We start from the raw sequence: 15,842 nt of genomic DNA, 5'->3' as shown, positions 1-15,842 counted from the left end.
GTCTCTTCCAACTCTATGATTCTGTGATCCTAAGTTTTTTTGAGAAGTTGTATTAGTCAGTGTAATGGTGGGTGGCATTTTATTTTTGATGGTGTAACAAAAGCCTTTATTAAAACAATTTGCCTTAGTGCAATTTTTCATATCCTGTTTAATTTTGTGTTCATAATATTGCTTTTAAACTTTACTCAGACATTAAAGGAGAGTCTGTTTGTACAAAGAAAAAGAATTAACATGGAAACTTTGAAAAATTGCTTTTCCCTTTGACTACAATTGTCCCCCTATCCTACACACATACACATAAGATGACCTCAAACTGAGTATATGCATGACATTATTCCTTGTTGGATCTTGCATGCTCCAAAATGAAACTTTGTTCTCCTTTAATGAAGTATATTTTAATGTACAAAACAAAAAAATCTGTCAACAAAATTGAAAACATACTATGGGATTCAGTTTTACTGATCTGGGAATAACCTTGGCATTTGGGTAGCACAGCAAAGGGTCCTGGTGTATGGTGAATTTTTATGTACATTGAGAATTATTTTGGGAAAGACAGAGTCATTTTAGGGCAACTGAACCATCTTTCTTATATTCTTCACAGTTTTTCATACTGAAAATTTATCAGAGTAACAGATAGTGGACCTTTCCAAAATCTAGACCAGTAAGAAATCTTGAAATCTTCTACCTATACAAAGAAGAAGGGGTAGGAAGAAGCTGATGTAGCAAGTTGGCAGAAGGCACTTGGAAACTAGTTGGGGGCTGAAAAATTGTAATGAGTCCCTTGGAGATGAGTTGCAGAGCAGAGGGCAAGAGACTCTCTTGATAGATAGATGATAGATGTGTTTATTACATGGTTGTGTGGTTTAATATGTGACTCATCTTCTACATAGTAGGCATACCAGTAGAAAAATGCAAATATGTGCCTGGTATTTATTGCATTTTAAACATATAAGAAGACTTAATTTATCTGGCCTTTTGTATAATAAATTTCATTATAAACTGAAAATAGTTTATGCTGCTCTCTGTGTTGTCTTGTTTACTCTATTTTGTAAACACCCATGTATTGCCAACACAATGTTTTCTGCCTTGCTGCTTTCATGCCAACTTATAAGCATGTGGATATTCTCTGTCTCTTACACCTCATTTTCAGAATTTCTAAATTATAAGATTTTACATATCACTCTTAATATATATATATATATATATATATATATATATATATATATACACACACACACACACACACACACACACACATAAGGAAACTGTAGAGAAATGGCACAATGTTGCAGAATGTTTTCTGCATTTTTACTATTTTATGCATGTATCAGTTTCCTCCTAATTCTTAACAGTAAATACCATCTTCTGCTTAAGTTGTCATTTCAGATTTCTGACTGTGGAATGTGATATTTCAGGGGCAAAAAAGATCTGTCATTAGAGTTTAAAGGTCTGTTCTTTAAGATTAAGTTGTGGTTGTGGTGGGGGAGTAGTGTCCTTCAAATGAAGTTGTGGTTACTTTTTTAAAGCTCAGATAAGCGCTTTCATATCATCATGTGGTTCAGAAATCTTAGCAATGTCTCATCACCACTTTTTTTGGGGGGGGCTGTACAGTATAGTGAAAATTCAAGAATAAAGGGAGACAAGAATAACACATTTCATTAAAGGTGGTTATATACATTATTCCTCTAACCAATCTATTAGAATAATATATTATTATAAGCAAATACAAAAGAAGTGCACACACAAAATAAAAAGTCACTGGAAAGAGGTGTGTAAAAATAAACATGATAACAGCAGCAATAATAATGCAAAGAAGTTATCTAGGATAAACATATGTGGTTACTTTTTATAGAATTAATAATAATGATTAACAATGTGGATCAGGGTCACCCTGATTTTGATTTTTAAGCAAAGTTATCTGTGCCAGTTAGCTTTCTAAAACAATAGATACCTAGGCTACTTTTGGATGTCACAATAAACCTTGACTTCTTATGACAGGAATGAGCCACAGCAGTCTTGCATATTTCACTCCACTCCTCCACACTCACACTGCAAGGAAACGGAAGCTTTATTTTCTGTTTTTCATTAGCAAAGCAGCACTCTCTCCACTTGGGATTCCCAGCAACTGGTATTCAGAGGCATATTGCCTGAGAATATAGTCATTGTGGCTAGTAGCCACTGATAGCCTTATCCTTACATGAATTTGTCTAACCCTCATTTACAGTGATCCATGTTAATGGCCATCACTCATTCCAAAGTCAATGTCTACATAGGGCTACCTTTGGGTTCATAGATGATATGTACTGTACATATTTTGAAACACTGTTTCTCCAGTTTCTCCTGCTCCAAAATGTGCAGGGAAACTGTTTCTATACAAGAAGCTTGTTGCTACACACAGATGCCTTCCAAATCATGTAAGGCAACAAATCATGGATGGGAACAAAATGGGCAGAGCAGGTTGAGCTCTTCTGGTAACATAACCTTGATGAACCTTACTTATTTCTGAGAACTATATGTATTTTATTGTGAATTCATGCCTAAGATATTTATTACATCTTAATTAGTAACATTTCCCCAAATCTGAACCCGTCACAGTTGAAAATTCATACTTTTATCTCAGTTAAATTAGAATAAAATGGAGGTTTGCAAAGCTGTATGTTGAGAATTGCTCACAAATTGAAGCAGCCCCCCTCTGCCTTAGGTATACCTAATACAGTGTGGCAAAATCTCTAAAGAGAAGACATTAATAAATTAAGAGTTCCTTGTTATTTTATTTTTTTAAAGAGTTCTTGAAAGAACGATTCATAATGCTGGCTATTGAGCACATAGGGTTTTGAACCTTCGACCTTCTTTGGCAGTTGATGAATTTGTTAAAGAAATATTGAATTTATATTTAACTTGAAAAACAGGAGAAGATCTTTTATTCTGCACTTATAACTTTGAATACACTTTTCGGTTGCTCTTAGTTATCTCAAATTAAATCTTAAATTGAGCGTGTGGTTCTGTGAATTAATACCTTTGCCTTTCAGCTCTTTTGCTGAGGTCATACAAATCTAATGGTAGAAATGGTCACAGGGTCAGACCTTGGCATGTGGCATATAGAAATGGTTTAATGATGCCCACAGATGTTTGCATTCTGTGCATTGGAGCCCTAATGTGTTGGTGGGCTCTGCAAAGACACTTGATTATCACCTGATTGTATCTTCATTCCCCCAAATTAAATGGCAGGTGGCGTGTGTGAGTGTGCACACACAGACTCAGAGCATTTAAATAAGAAGTGGTTTCTTCCTGAAACACATACATTAGAATGAATGCACTTACTACATCTTGCATTTGGGCATTATAAAATTTCTCCTTGCACAGCCATCTGGGATGCAGCCACATGGAGGAAGTTGCATTTAAGGTATTTGGACCCATCCAATTTTGCATCTACTTTATGCATGCAGATTGCAGCTGGAAGCGGTAACAACTGCAACCAGTCAGTCAGACATTTGTGTGTGTGTGACTGTGTCTCTGGGAGTGTTTGGGAATAACAAGATACATTCACATAATATTTCTTCTATAAGTAATGCAACAGCAACATAATAAGAATAAGAATATATTTACTACTAAAAGAATAAGAATATATTTACCACTAAATAATAATGGTTATGATAATAACAATAATGATGAGGATTATATTACATTCTTTCTTTATTGTATTCTGCCTTTTCTTGAGGGAGACTAGCATTCCCACAACAACCCTTTAAGGTTTGTTAAAATTCAAAAATGTTTATCCTACTTTTATACTTGAGATTTTTCCAAAGTGGCAAATTGCAAAAATCATTAAAAACAAAATACACATTAAAATAAGGCAGATAACAAAAACAGTTTTCCAAATGAGATCTTGCTGTGTGGAACAGTGCTATTGTTATCTAAGAAGTCTTGTATATAATTCTGCTTTTACTTTTATTAAATATATTTACAGCTCAAACAATTAGCATATGTAGTATTTGAGCATTATTGTTGCCAAATTAAGACTTTTTTGAACAATAAAACAAAACCTTAATACCCTTGAATATAAGTCTTTTTAATTAAATACAGAGAAGGATTCAGCATAAAGCTGCTGTAATGGGTAGTTCTAAAATTGTATTTGAAGAAAGCTAAAATAAAAGCCCACCATTTAATTTTCAGTATTATTATCCATCATCAGTTCTGTACATTATAAACAGTGATACACTACATTGTAAAATCAGAAAACATTTTTTTAAAAAAATACTATTGGATTTTTCTACATCTTCTCTCTACTACGAAGACATTACAAGGTCAACAACTTAAGCCTCTCTACAATCCAAAAATTGAATCTTAGTACATCCATTTTCCTAATAGAATGTCTGCAATACCAATTGGTGCTGACAGTCTTGGTCTCATCTCTCTATTGTGTTGTACAGTTTTATTTGACACCAGAGATGGCATCAGTTTGTATTGGAGAGAGCATCTGAATAGTGACACTTCTCTTGGGATTTAGGAGCTTTCATGTCCTTGCCAACACAAATGGACACTTTCGTTGTCTTATATTTGTGTGTGCATATATTCATGCACACATTAGAAAATGTATCTTCAATTATTAATCAAAAGCATGAGAGCAATCACTGAAAACAAATGTACCATGATACTGAGTGTTTTAGATGTAGTAGCTCCAAGATCTCAAAGGATGTGCTGCACATGGCTGGTGTGTCGTGTGTGTGTGTGTGTGTGTGTGTGTGTGTGTGTTTGGGCTCTGTGTCTCTCAGATTGTGATTTAGAGAATATAGGACATGTAAACCATTCTTCTACATTCCAGAATCTGTTAGAACCACAGGGCTAACTGTACAAAAGGGTGAAGAAGCAATTTGGAAGTCAGGGCCAATGATCAAGTTAGGGAGTGCAAACAAGTAGGCAAAATTGAAGAGCAAGCCCAGAAGTCAGGACCAAAGTATAGCCAAGAATTCCAGGAACACACCAGATCTCCATGCCTTGTTGCTTGAGCAAGGCTTAACTGGAACAATAGGAATTTCATACATCTTCCTGTTGAGGAGCAGCCGCTGACCAGCCTAGTGCATGGAATCAGTCCAAGCACTGAAGGCGCTTCTTTTTTTATCTATGGTTTATTGGAGTTTTCACATTATTACAATAGAGCAGTGAAGTCCCTTAATCACCCTACCCCTCCCAACTTCCCTTTCTCCCTCCCTCAGCTCCTGTCCAGTGTCCTAGGTCTGTTTTCCATATTGAGTTTTACTACTGGATCAGTTTGCCCAGGGATGCAGACACCTAAGTGTGGCAAGTTATATTTTCACCACTTTAAGGGCCAGTCTGTGTGATGGCTACCTAGTGGTCACCACCCTATGGATATTGCCTCATACCTCCGCCAGTTAACTTTATAGGCATACAAGTGGCAGAAACTGACTGTGATTATCATTATTTTGGGGACTGAATTTTGTGGGTATGATAAAAAGCCTGTCATCTGCAAAAAGAGCCATCCTGCATTATTGTTTGGCCACTGTGACGTACTGTGACACCTAGGGCAAGGTCAAAAAGCAGTGGTCAGGGGACATCCCTGTCTCATTCCTTGCTTTAGTTGTATTGGTTCTGAAAATAGGCCATTACTTGAATTTAGCTTTGGGTTTCTGTAAATTGCTTAGGTGGGTCCATTTGAGGAACTGAGATCCTACCTAAGTGGCATTTGAGGAACTGAGATCCTACCTAAGTGGCTTAAAATGCATGACAACTGTCCACAGATACAGCAGTGATATGACAGAATGATGTTGATGGTTTGAGTGTTGGATTTTAGAGTGTTGGCCTGTGACCAGGGAGACACAGGTTCGAATCCTCACTCACCCAGGAAACTCAGATGAGCCCCCACCTCCTTACTTATCTAACAAGATTTGTTGTGAGGATCAAATGGCAAGGACTGGGGTGAATAACCATGCATGACACACTGAACATCTTGGAGGAAGGGCATGTATAAATTTAAATAGATGATGCCTTAGTATGAATTAAATATTTACCTGACTTTTCAGCCAAGACTAATTCTCAACATGGCTTAAGAACCACCACACAAAGGTTCAGCAGCATTAGGTATGTTGTATAGCAAGCATACATGCCCATGTCTCTCTTCCCTTCTCTCCCTCATTGTGTTCTCTAATACTTGCCACTCATTTATGGTTTTCAGACAAGGCATAATTTAAGTTTGTATCCCTATCTGTGAACTTTAGTTTGTGTTTGCCCTCAAAACCAGATATCAAGTGCAAATCCTGCTTTGCTTATTTGGCAGTTGCAGCTGTCTCATAGTGGATTGGTCTGTCTGGTGCAGTATTGTCTACATTGACTGTCCACGGTTTCAGGTGAGAGTCTTTCCAGCTGTACTTGGAGCAACCAGGGATGGAAGCGGGAACCTTTTCTTTTCTTTTCTTTTTAATTAGGCATGTGCTCTAGTACTAAGCTTTTCTGTGTTCCCTAAACTATGCTTTACTCAAAACCAGAAGTCAGGGACAGAAGAGAGGAGAGACCATACAAGTCTGAAACTATGACATTACATCTGAAACAGCCCAGCCAGTTTTAAATTCACAGTTTCCCATGATGTTGCTTCCTGTTAGCCAAACCTAGGAGATGGCACCACCTGCTTTAAAATATTTCTACTTAAGCAACTGAGGTCTGGATATTTTAGAGAATGGTTTCTAAATCTTACGGGGAAAGGGTCACAGTACAGTGCTAAGCATCTGCTTTGCATACAGAAAAATCTGTGGTTCAGTCTCTGACATCTCCAGGTAGGCTGGGAGAGACTCCTGCCTGAGCTAGATGGACCAATGGACTAAGTAGAAAACAGCTTCCTATGTACCTAAAGATTTGCCAAAGTAGATCATCTTGATTACCTATGTAAAATAATATTTTGTTATGTCACTCTTAAGCATTTGGATCATATTTGTTGCCTAATTGCTTTGGGTAAATCACTGGATAGTATAAAATACATAGAGCTGACCTGAAACTACTCAGATTTTTAAATCAACTTCTCAGTAGTGCAAAACATGTCTCACCTTTGCTTCTTTATTCACATAGTCCATGGGTAGGCAAACTGAGGCCCGGGGGCCGGATCCGGTCCAATCGCCTTCTAAATCCAGCCCTCGGATGGTCTGGGAATCAGTGTGTTTTTACATGAGCAGAATGTGTCCTTCTATTTAAAATGCATCTCTGGGTTATTTGCGGGGCATAGGAATTTGTTTATTATTTTTTCCAAAATATAGTCTGGCCCCCCACAAGGTCTGAGGGACAGTGGACCGACCCCCTGCTGAAAAAGTTTGCTGACCCCTGACATAGTCCTTGGTTACCCTCACTTACTGGGAATGATTTAATCTTATTATTCTTTCTGAAAGCAACCTGTATCAGGAAGTTTTTAATGTTTGATGTTTTCCTATGTTTTATATATGCTGTAAGCTGCCCTGAGTGGCTGGGGAAACCCAGCCAGGTGGGCAGGGTATAAATAATAAAATTATTTTAAAATTATTATTAAAAAAAAAAAAATGTGTTGCAGCATCATTTTGAATAAGATCACTCAGATGTAATTTTAGAACAATGTAAATATTTGCAAAATATAAAATAATTTCTGGAGAAGGGGTGTGTTTTGTTTCCCCCATTGAAAGTACAATCCCACCACCACTGGAAATATTTTAAATGGTGAATACTTTATGTAGCTCTGCCAATATGGATAAGCCTTGCATTCTTTGAGCAATTTATTTGTTACTGGTATCATTAGGCCACAGAGGGAGAGTGTGGGGTTTGTGCAACGTTGCCCTAAAGTTTGGTTAGAAACATCCATCCTCAAGGTATATTTTAAATCCACTACCTCCTTCCTTTTAAAGCAGCAAAAACATATACCTTTAAAAGTAGTATTTCGAAAGCATTTTCAAAATGACATATTTCATTTTAAAGAGATTTTCTTTGAAACACTGTTATTTTTAGTATTTAATCAGAATGAGATAGTACCAAGAGCTGGAGAATTCTTTTAGCTGACACAGTCACTTTAACTTAAAGAATGTATACGATTTTATGAAAGGCATTTTCATGTTTCATGACATTGTGTTGTGTTATTTACTTTAAATTGTACCCCCCACCCTGGTACCCTACAAACTGTTATCAAGGAGGATCAAGATGGAATGGGAAGAGATAGGTAGATGTGGTTCTGGAGAATCCACGTCTTTAGTGGCTCAGTCCTGTGGAATACTCTGGCAACAGACATTCAGCAGATGCCTTCTGTGCCAGCTTTTAAATGCCTGCTGAAAACTTTTCTATTTTGCCAGGTCTAGGCAGGCAATTAAGAGTACATCGCACACAATGGGCTATTGATTTTTGCTTTAAACATTGTTGTTTAAAACTTTTCATACTTTTAATATATGGTTTTATCTTATTTTTTACTGTTGTGAACCACTTTCGCAATAGTTTTTATAAAATAAAATAGTTTTTATTAAGGATTTTGTGTGTGTGTTACAAAATTGATAAACGGGGAATGGTACATCTGTTGTCTCCACTTTCAGTTCTTAGAATCTTTTTCACAATTCATTTACATTTAGTGAGAGCTATCTTGCAGTTGGGGGGAAAGAAGGTGGAGAGGGAAGGCGGAGATGTTGTGAACCACTTTCTGTTATATAGCGACATATAAATATTTTTATAAACAAATAATACTGGAACGTTGATGTTAAGATTTATAAATTAAGGAAGGTCATGTTGTCATATCTCATTAAGAAAATGGGAGATTCTAGCATACTTTATATTTCAGTTCCCAACATTGTGCCCATTCTTTAGCTTTCTCTAGGCATCTTGCCTTTTTTGCCCATTCACCTAGCCATCACTCAAGGTCCTCTTGTGGAGATGGGTGGTACCTAGGACCAGGGTCCTGATTGCGGAGTAACCTTCCCAGAAATATTCACCTCCTTTTTTATTCTTTATATGCCAAGTGAAAAGCAACCTTGTTTGTCCTAACTTTTACTGAGTTTTATTTCCTTACATTTATACTCTGCCTCCCTTCCATCATAAGACCTACAGTGACATATATTAAGGATGTAAGAAGGCACTGTTTTCCATTCCATTCTATATTCTTCACATGCAGAACTGTTTCCATTCTCCTGCAGCTCATCTTTCATAATAATTACATAAATTCCATTGTCATTATATTATTCCACTCTATTCATTTTAGGGCACGGGAAACAAAATGCAAAGGAGGATGGGACTTCATAAATAATGTAACATTTAGAGTCTGCAGGCAACAACACCAGTGAATATACTGATTGTATTCACTGGATTGATTTCTGTTCTGGACATGGGACGAATAAACAAACACCGTCAATTTCTGTTCTAATTTCCATATTCATTGGAATCCCTAGCATACATATAGTTTCCATGAGATCTCCCATCCAACACACTGACCAGACCCACTTAGTAGCTTTTCAGCTAGAGTGTGGCCTTGCTTGCCTTCAGACCACATCCTTGTCTGAATATCACATGCTGATCTTCCCTAGTCTGTTGATTTTGCTAGTCTTTCTTTGTTTAGCTTGCATTACTAAACATTCTGTTTAGTAATTCTATTCTATGTTATTCTATTTCTGGTTTTTTTATATTGATCTTTGAATGGTTTTATCGTGATTTATAAGACACCTTGAAGACCTTGTGTTGAAAAGGGGGATCCAGATGTTTTGAATGATAAAGAAAATAATGCTGCACATTGCAAAAACTAAGCTCCTTAGAACCAGCTAAAAGAAAGAGTACAACGCAAAGAACTGTAACAGCAGGCCATACCTGCTGTATGGGGTCCAGCAGACCAGAACCCTCTCCAGCTTCTTCATTGCCAGATATAGGAGGCACTTGGGAGCGTTTTGTGTGGTCTATCCAAAATAGAAGTTGGTTTTCAATTTGAAAAGCCATTTAGAGGGCAAAGGTCATGTCACATAAAGGAAGTGTTTTGATAACACTTTCCTGTTCCAGTCAACATGCCACAAAAATCTACAAACCAATGTTTCTCCCCAGAGTATTCAAGGGATTTTTTATTTATTTATCTATTTGAGTGGATAAGCTCAAAAAGTGACCTCCCTCAGATTGGACCTGTATTTCTCAAAAAGTGAAAAAGTTCTATTATTGCCAATATGTCACTGTGACTGTCTGAAATCTTGTGTCCTTTGCCTTGAAGTTTAAAAAGAAAATCCTCATTGGAGAGGGCAAGTAAGTTTCCTGATCAGCACTCTCCTCAGCCATACCTTTAGAGCAAAAGCTAGGTAGCTAAAAAAAAAAGTTTTCTCTCTCTCAGTAACTGTAAAGACTTCTGTGCCTTTGAGCCACAGGGGGCTGTTGATGCTCTTGTAATAAACATTATTTATGATTGTTAATTGAAAAGCTTTCAAAATTGCCATGGCGTATTTATTTTGTCATTTAAATTTCTCTGTCTCCCCCTGTTGCTTTGGCAATAAAGGGTCATAGAGAAAATGTACCCTGGGAACGGTTTTCATTAAGAAACTCCATGTCAGGAGAGAGACACTTTAGAAACAAAATTATTACAATTATTATAGTGTCTTCTCAAAAAAGGGCAGAGTCATTAAAACATTAGAGAGCTGTAGTCAGCAGATGGTCCTGGGGATACTTTTCGGGATATTTTGTAATTAAGGCATTGGTTTTAATAACAAAATAGGGTCATTACCAGCTCTTGGAGAATAATAATAAAAAAGTCGTGGAGATAACTTTGCTATTGTTAGCTTAACCGATAACTTGGAAACACAGTTTAACATTATGAGAACTGCTTATAGTGTTTGGGGGCACCAGCCGGGGTGTGTGGGCAAGTACACACACAGTGTTATTGATGGATTAACCATGATAAATCAGTTGGTAGCAAGAACACACTGATCCCCCACCTCCCCTGTTTTTGGGGTATGTGAGCCTCTTCCTTTTGCAGACCTTAGCTGCCATTAAGTTTTAACCATGTTTAAGGTTAACCGGTATTTAAAATTATGAGTTGTTTGCTGGTTTAAATTCCTACATAGGAACATAGGAAGCTGCCTTATGCTGAATTTGTTCCTCATGCTCAGTATTGTCTACACTGACTGGCAGTGACTCCCTAAGGTTTCTGGCAGGAATCTCCCTCAGCCCTACCTGGAGATGCCAAGAATTGAACCTGGGAGCTTATGCACACAAGGCAGATGCTCTGTCACTGAGCAACAGCCTTCACTCTTCCCTCCTAATTAAGAGGAAACAATGGTTGGTCTTGGGGAACACGGGTGGCACTGTGGGTTAAACCACAGAGCCTAGGACTTGCCGATTAGAAGGTCAGCGGTTTGAATCCCTGCAACGGGGTGAGCACCTGTCACTCAGTCCCTGCTCCTGCCAACCTAGCAGTTCGAACGCACATCAGAGTGCAAGTACCACTCCAGTGGGAAGGTAAACGGCATTTCCATGCGCTGCTCTGGTTCGCCAGAAGCAGCTTAGTCATGCTGGCCACATGACCCGGAAGCTGTCTGCGGACAAACGCTGGCTCCTTCGGCCAATAAAGCGAGATGAGCTCCGCAACCCCAGAGTCAGTCATGACTGGACCCTTTACCTTTATGGTTGGTCTTAACCACACTTAGAAATGGAGAAGAATGTAACTGTTAACACCTAATTTTGAAATTGTAATAAGTGCATAAATCAAATGTCCACGTAGACCAAGCATGTGATACGTTAACCTAATGTGAGTGTTGGACAGGAGGGGGCAGTCATGTGAAAATATTTGCTGCCTAAGGAAGTGGCAAAACTTGGCCAGAGAGAGAGAGAAGTATTAAAGGTGAGAATATGCGGAAAGGACCTTAGCTCAGTGGAAAAGCACAGTTTCACATGCAGAACGTAAGAGCCCTGCTGGATCAGGCTGGTGGTCTATTTAGTCCACCATCCTGTTCTTACAGTGGACAACCAGATGCCCCATAGGAAGCCCGCAAGCCTGACATGAACTCAGCAGCACTCTCCCCTCCTGTGGTTGCCAGCAACTAGTATTCAGAAGCGTACTGCCTCCAGCAGTAGAGGTAGAACATGCAGGCGTAGAACATGCAGACGTGTTTAATTCTCAGCATCTTTAGTTAAAATGATCAGGCAATTGATGAGAAGGACATTGCTGCTAGGCAAAGCACTGCCAGGGAGAGTAGGGAGTAGAGAATTCTAGGCTGGATGGACCAATAGTCTGACCTGTTTTAAGGCAGCTTCCGTTTTAATGTAATTAATCAAAGAAAGCTGAACATATGACTACAATAGCTTCTGCAATTTTCCAGAACAATTTTGAGGTTTTGTTTTGTTTTTTTAAAATAAAATAAGACATTGTTCCCTCATTTTGTAAGTGGTAGCTTCTACTTCTAATTTTGTGTCTCTCCACTTTTGACATCTTCCCTGTGTCCCCGCTGTCCACTACACTACTAATGGGAGAGTGACACTGGAAGCATAATTACATTTCCTAATTACATGTAATTAGGCGAAACCCAGATGATGTATACAGTGTGCTATTAAAACAGCCAAGGGTCAAGGACTTCTGGAATTTCATACTGGCTTTCTAAATAAGTGCTTTGCGTTGCTAAAGCCAATATACTAGCTTGCTCGATAAACCCGCTTAAGGCTTAAAATATATAGGATTCATTTATTCAGCTGAGTAAGGATCTACTTCAGTGTGTGTGTGGTTCCCCCGCCCCCTCATTGTCTCCTTCTTAACAACCAGGTTTTAGGTTTCTTGTGCTTAACGCAGGAAAGGCACTCTATGCCCAGCACCATAAAGTTGTAGATGCTGACAGGCTAAGTAATATTTATTTTTCCAACCTTAATCCTTTTGAAACATGGTGAAATAAATACATCCCCTTATCTAGCATGTGCCTGAGACTGGAAATAAATTCTTGTTTTCTTGTGCTCCTGTACCAATGGTCTGCAATGAATAATTCGGGCAATCTCTCTGAATAGGAGAGGAAGAAGCTTCTCTATTACCAGTGGTAATTATAAAGCTCATAATGGGAGTGCGTCGAAGCCCCACCATCAATCAGGGAGGAGAAACAATGGGGAATGATAGGTATGTAAAAGAGAAAATGGTGAAACCACATATGGAAATGCAATAGTTTTTTGCAAGGTTATAAATCATGGAGGAGTCGTAATTTTCAGAGCAATTAATATCCCACGATTAAAACGTAACTTTTGTAAAGGTATTTAGCAGTCGCACAGATATATCCAGGGAAGGAGAGAGAGAGAGATACCACAGAGTGCCTTGGGAACCTTTGGCAAATCATGAAATCCTTGTCCACAAGCCCAGTTAATGACGTAGCATTAAAGCACCTTGCCATTGGCCCCAGTCACTTTTTTGTGGAGATATAAACATTACAGCTGTGTTGTTGGATGAATCCAGGAAGGAATGATTTCCGCAGCATGACTGAAACATTTTAAAAGGATCCCAAAGCTATCATAAGGAAATTAATTAGACTTTGGGTTCTAAATTATCAGTTTAGTTGTGGTCCAAATCAGATAACTTTAGTTGACAGTTGTAGTTGACCTGTAGGTCTGTAACCTGAAGCGTCTGTAACCCGAGGTACACCAATCTGGGAGTGATATGGTGTTATTTGCCTGTGTCTTAGAGGTGAGAAGCTCTTTGCCTTAGTTACTGTATGCAAGTGAAGTGAAAATAAAGGCCTATGTATTTGTAATTGGAAAGCTATGCTGAGAACCAAAGAAAGCCTCTGAGACTAGAGCTATCATAATACTGTAAGGATGGGGAGCCTCCAGATGTTGTTAGACTCCAGCTCCCATCAGCCCAAGCCAGCATGGCCATTGCTCAAGGGTAGGATAGGTTCTGTCATCCAGCAGTAACTGGAAAGCCATATGTTTCTACTCTTGGTGTAGCATGTATTCCTTTGCAAGTGCTTGATGACCTAGTAGTTTGAAAGTGAAAGAGAAGATGCAAGCACAAATGCATCTTGTCGGTAGTAAGCTGTGGCAACTTCTATAAAATTCATGCATTTGTCCTTGTTTGCCTTATCAGTTGAGTTTTTCTACTCACACATTTCCTGATCCCTGCATCGCTGGTCTAATTATTTTCTGGACTTTAAAATTCCAAACCTTATTTTAAAAATTCCTCAGCTTGTCTTAAGAATTTGGTGGTAGCTGTGCTATACCTTTAAATCTGGTCTGGGATTTTCAGATAGGCACCAAAAGCAACACATTACTGATATTTGTGCACATTGTACAGACCCTCCAAGTGTCCCTATTTTCCAGGGATGTCCCTCATTTAGAGAAGCCATCCCGGCTTCTGATTTGATCCCGGAATGGTCTGCTTTTCCTTAGGGTGTCCCTGTTTGCATTGGAGTAATGCTGGAGGGTATGGTAGGATGTCCCTATTTTCATTGGAGTAACGTTGGAGGGTTTGGAGTTATTCAACTCCCGAGCTGTCTGCAGGCAATCCTGTATAGGGAAGTTTTTAATGTTTAATGTTTTATTATGTTTTTATATATGTTGGAAGCTATTGGGGCAACCCAGTAAGATATGTGGGGTATAAATAGTAAAATTATCATTATGGAATGGGATGTCCCTATTTTCATCAGACAAATGTTGGAAGATATGATTGCTGTTATTGTTATTATATATATACCCTTTACCTTCCTCCCAAGGAGCCCATTGCTGAAAATATATCAAACTTAAAACAGTTAAAACTTCTAAAATACAGTCTAAAAGAACCTTCAAAAAAATAAATAAAACCCTGTTTAAAAATCCTAAAAACCATAATCTACTCTCAAAGTAATAAATTCAGGGTTGCCAGGGACAGAACTTTAGCCATCAAGAACCTTGGAAAACAGGAAGGTTTTAATTCTCCTAAAAGTTAATTATGAGGGAAACTGATGTACCTCACTAGGGAGGGTGTCCCACAAAGGGGGACTGCCTCTATTGTAAACCTCTGCACACAGCGGAGTGGCTGAATTCATAGGGACCTTAAGAAAACACCATGCATTATGATTTCATGTTTTTAGATTTTCAAAACATTACATAATAACATGAAAGAATGAATAGTCACAGCTGGCTGACATCCAGCCATCCAAAGACTGTGCACATCTTTGTGTATGTCAGTCACTTAAGATTAATCTGTAATGAGACTCCAGGGAAAGTGTTGCTGATGTTGTTAATTTTGTGATTTTGTTCTTTTTTAAAAAATAAAAATAAATGGTGTTGCATAATACACAACAAAATTGACAACAAAATCCTGCCCTCAGGCTTACACTCCAAGTAATTAGTCACATGAGAAAAAGGAAGAAACAAGGGGTGCAAAGTCAGTATGGTTACACAACATATTGGTGGTGTTTAAGCAAGAGGGCTAGGCTTCACCAGCACCTTTGAGTTGTCAAGAAGTTGAGCATCAGAAAATACTGTATTCCTGCTAGTAACAATTCTCCTCATTGGCTTTTCTTACCAGTCTAAGGGAAGACCGAGAGCTGACAGGTGGGAAAGATGTTGCAAAATGGATTCCTGGTTATGACACTTGCTGCCCTCTGAATAGAATGGTATGATCATATGTCTGTATCTGGCTGAATGGACAAATTTCACCAAGAAATTCACTGTCCAGGACTGAAAAACTGATTTGAATCCCAGAATTTCACCTACGTGTTTTGCACAGCAATTGTTATTGTTCCCTTTTGGTTTGGGCGTTTTCCTTAGTATGCTTTGCAGAACAGGAAACGTGAGTGTGCACACACCTAAATTTGAAAAAGTATATTCTTCGTTATACAGTTGACCAAAATCAAGGCTCTCTTCAGAAAATTTGGAATTTATAACAACAGTCAGAGTGTTTACGAAAAGCTTTCTGT

At 38.3% G+C, this 15,842-nt stretch overlaps 1 protein-coding gene across 2 annotated transcripts in view; it reads left to right on the top strand.

Moving 5' to 3' along the window:
- Positions 1-15,842, top strand: part of WWOX (WW domain containing oxidoreductase) — a 578,638-nt gene that overhangs the window by 313,031 nt on the left and 249,765 nt on the right. Inside the window, exon 9 of one of the 2 annotated variants that reach the window (XM_081016410.1) lies at positions 602-844. The exons of the other annotated variant lie outside the window; for it this stretch is intronic. Within the exon in view, the coding sequence (XP_080872536.1) occupies positions 602-637 (36 nt within the window). The 3' untranslated portion in view covers positions 638-844. Of the gene's footprint in view, positions 1-601; positions 845-15,842 lie in introns of those variants that run through there. 2 annotated transcript variants of the gene reach the window in all.

This window comes from Podarcis pityusensis (genome assembly GCF_964106645.2).
Source record: "Podarcis pityusensis genome assembly, chromosome: 8".
Lineage (NCBI taxonomy): Eukaryota > Metazoa > Chordata > Lepidosauria > Squamata > Lacertidae > Podarcis > Podarcis pityusensis.
This window is presented reverse-complemented; position numbering and strand designations above follow the sequence as displayed.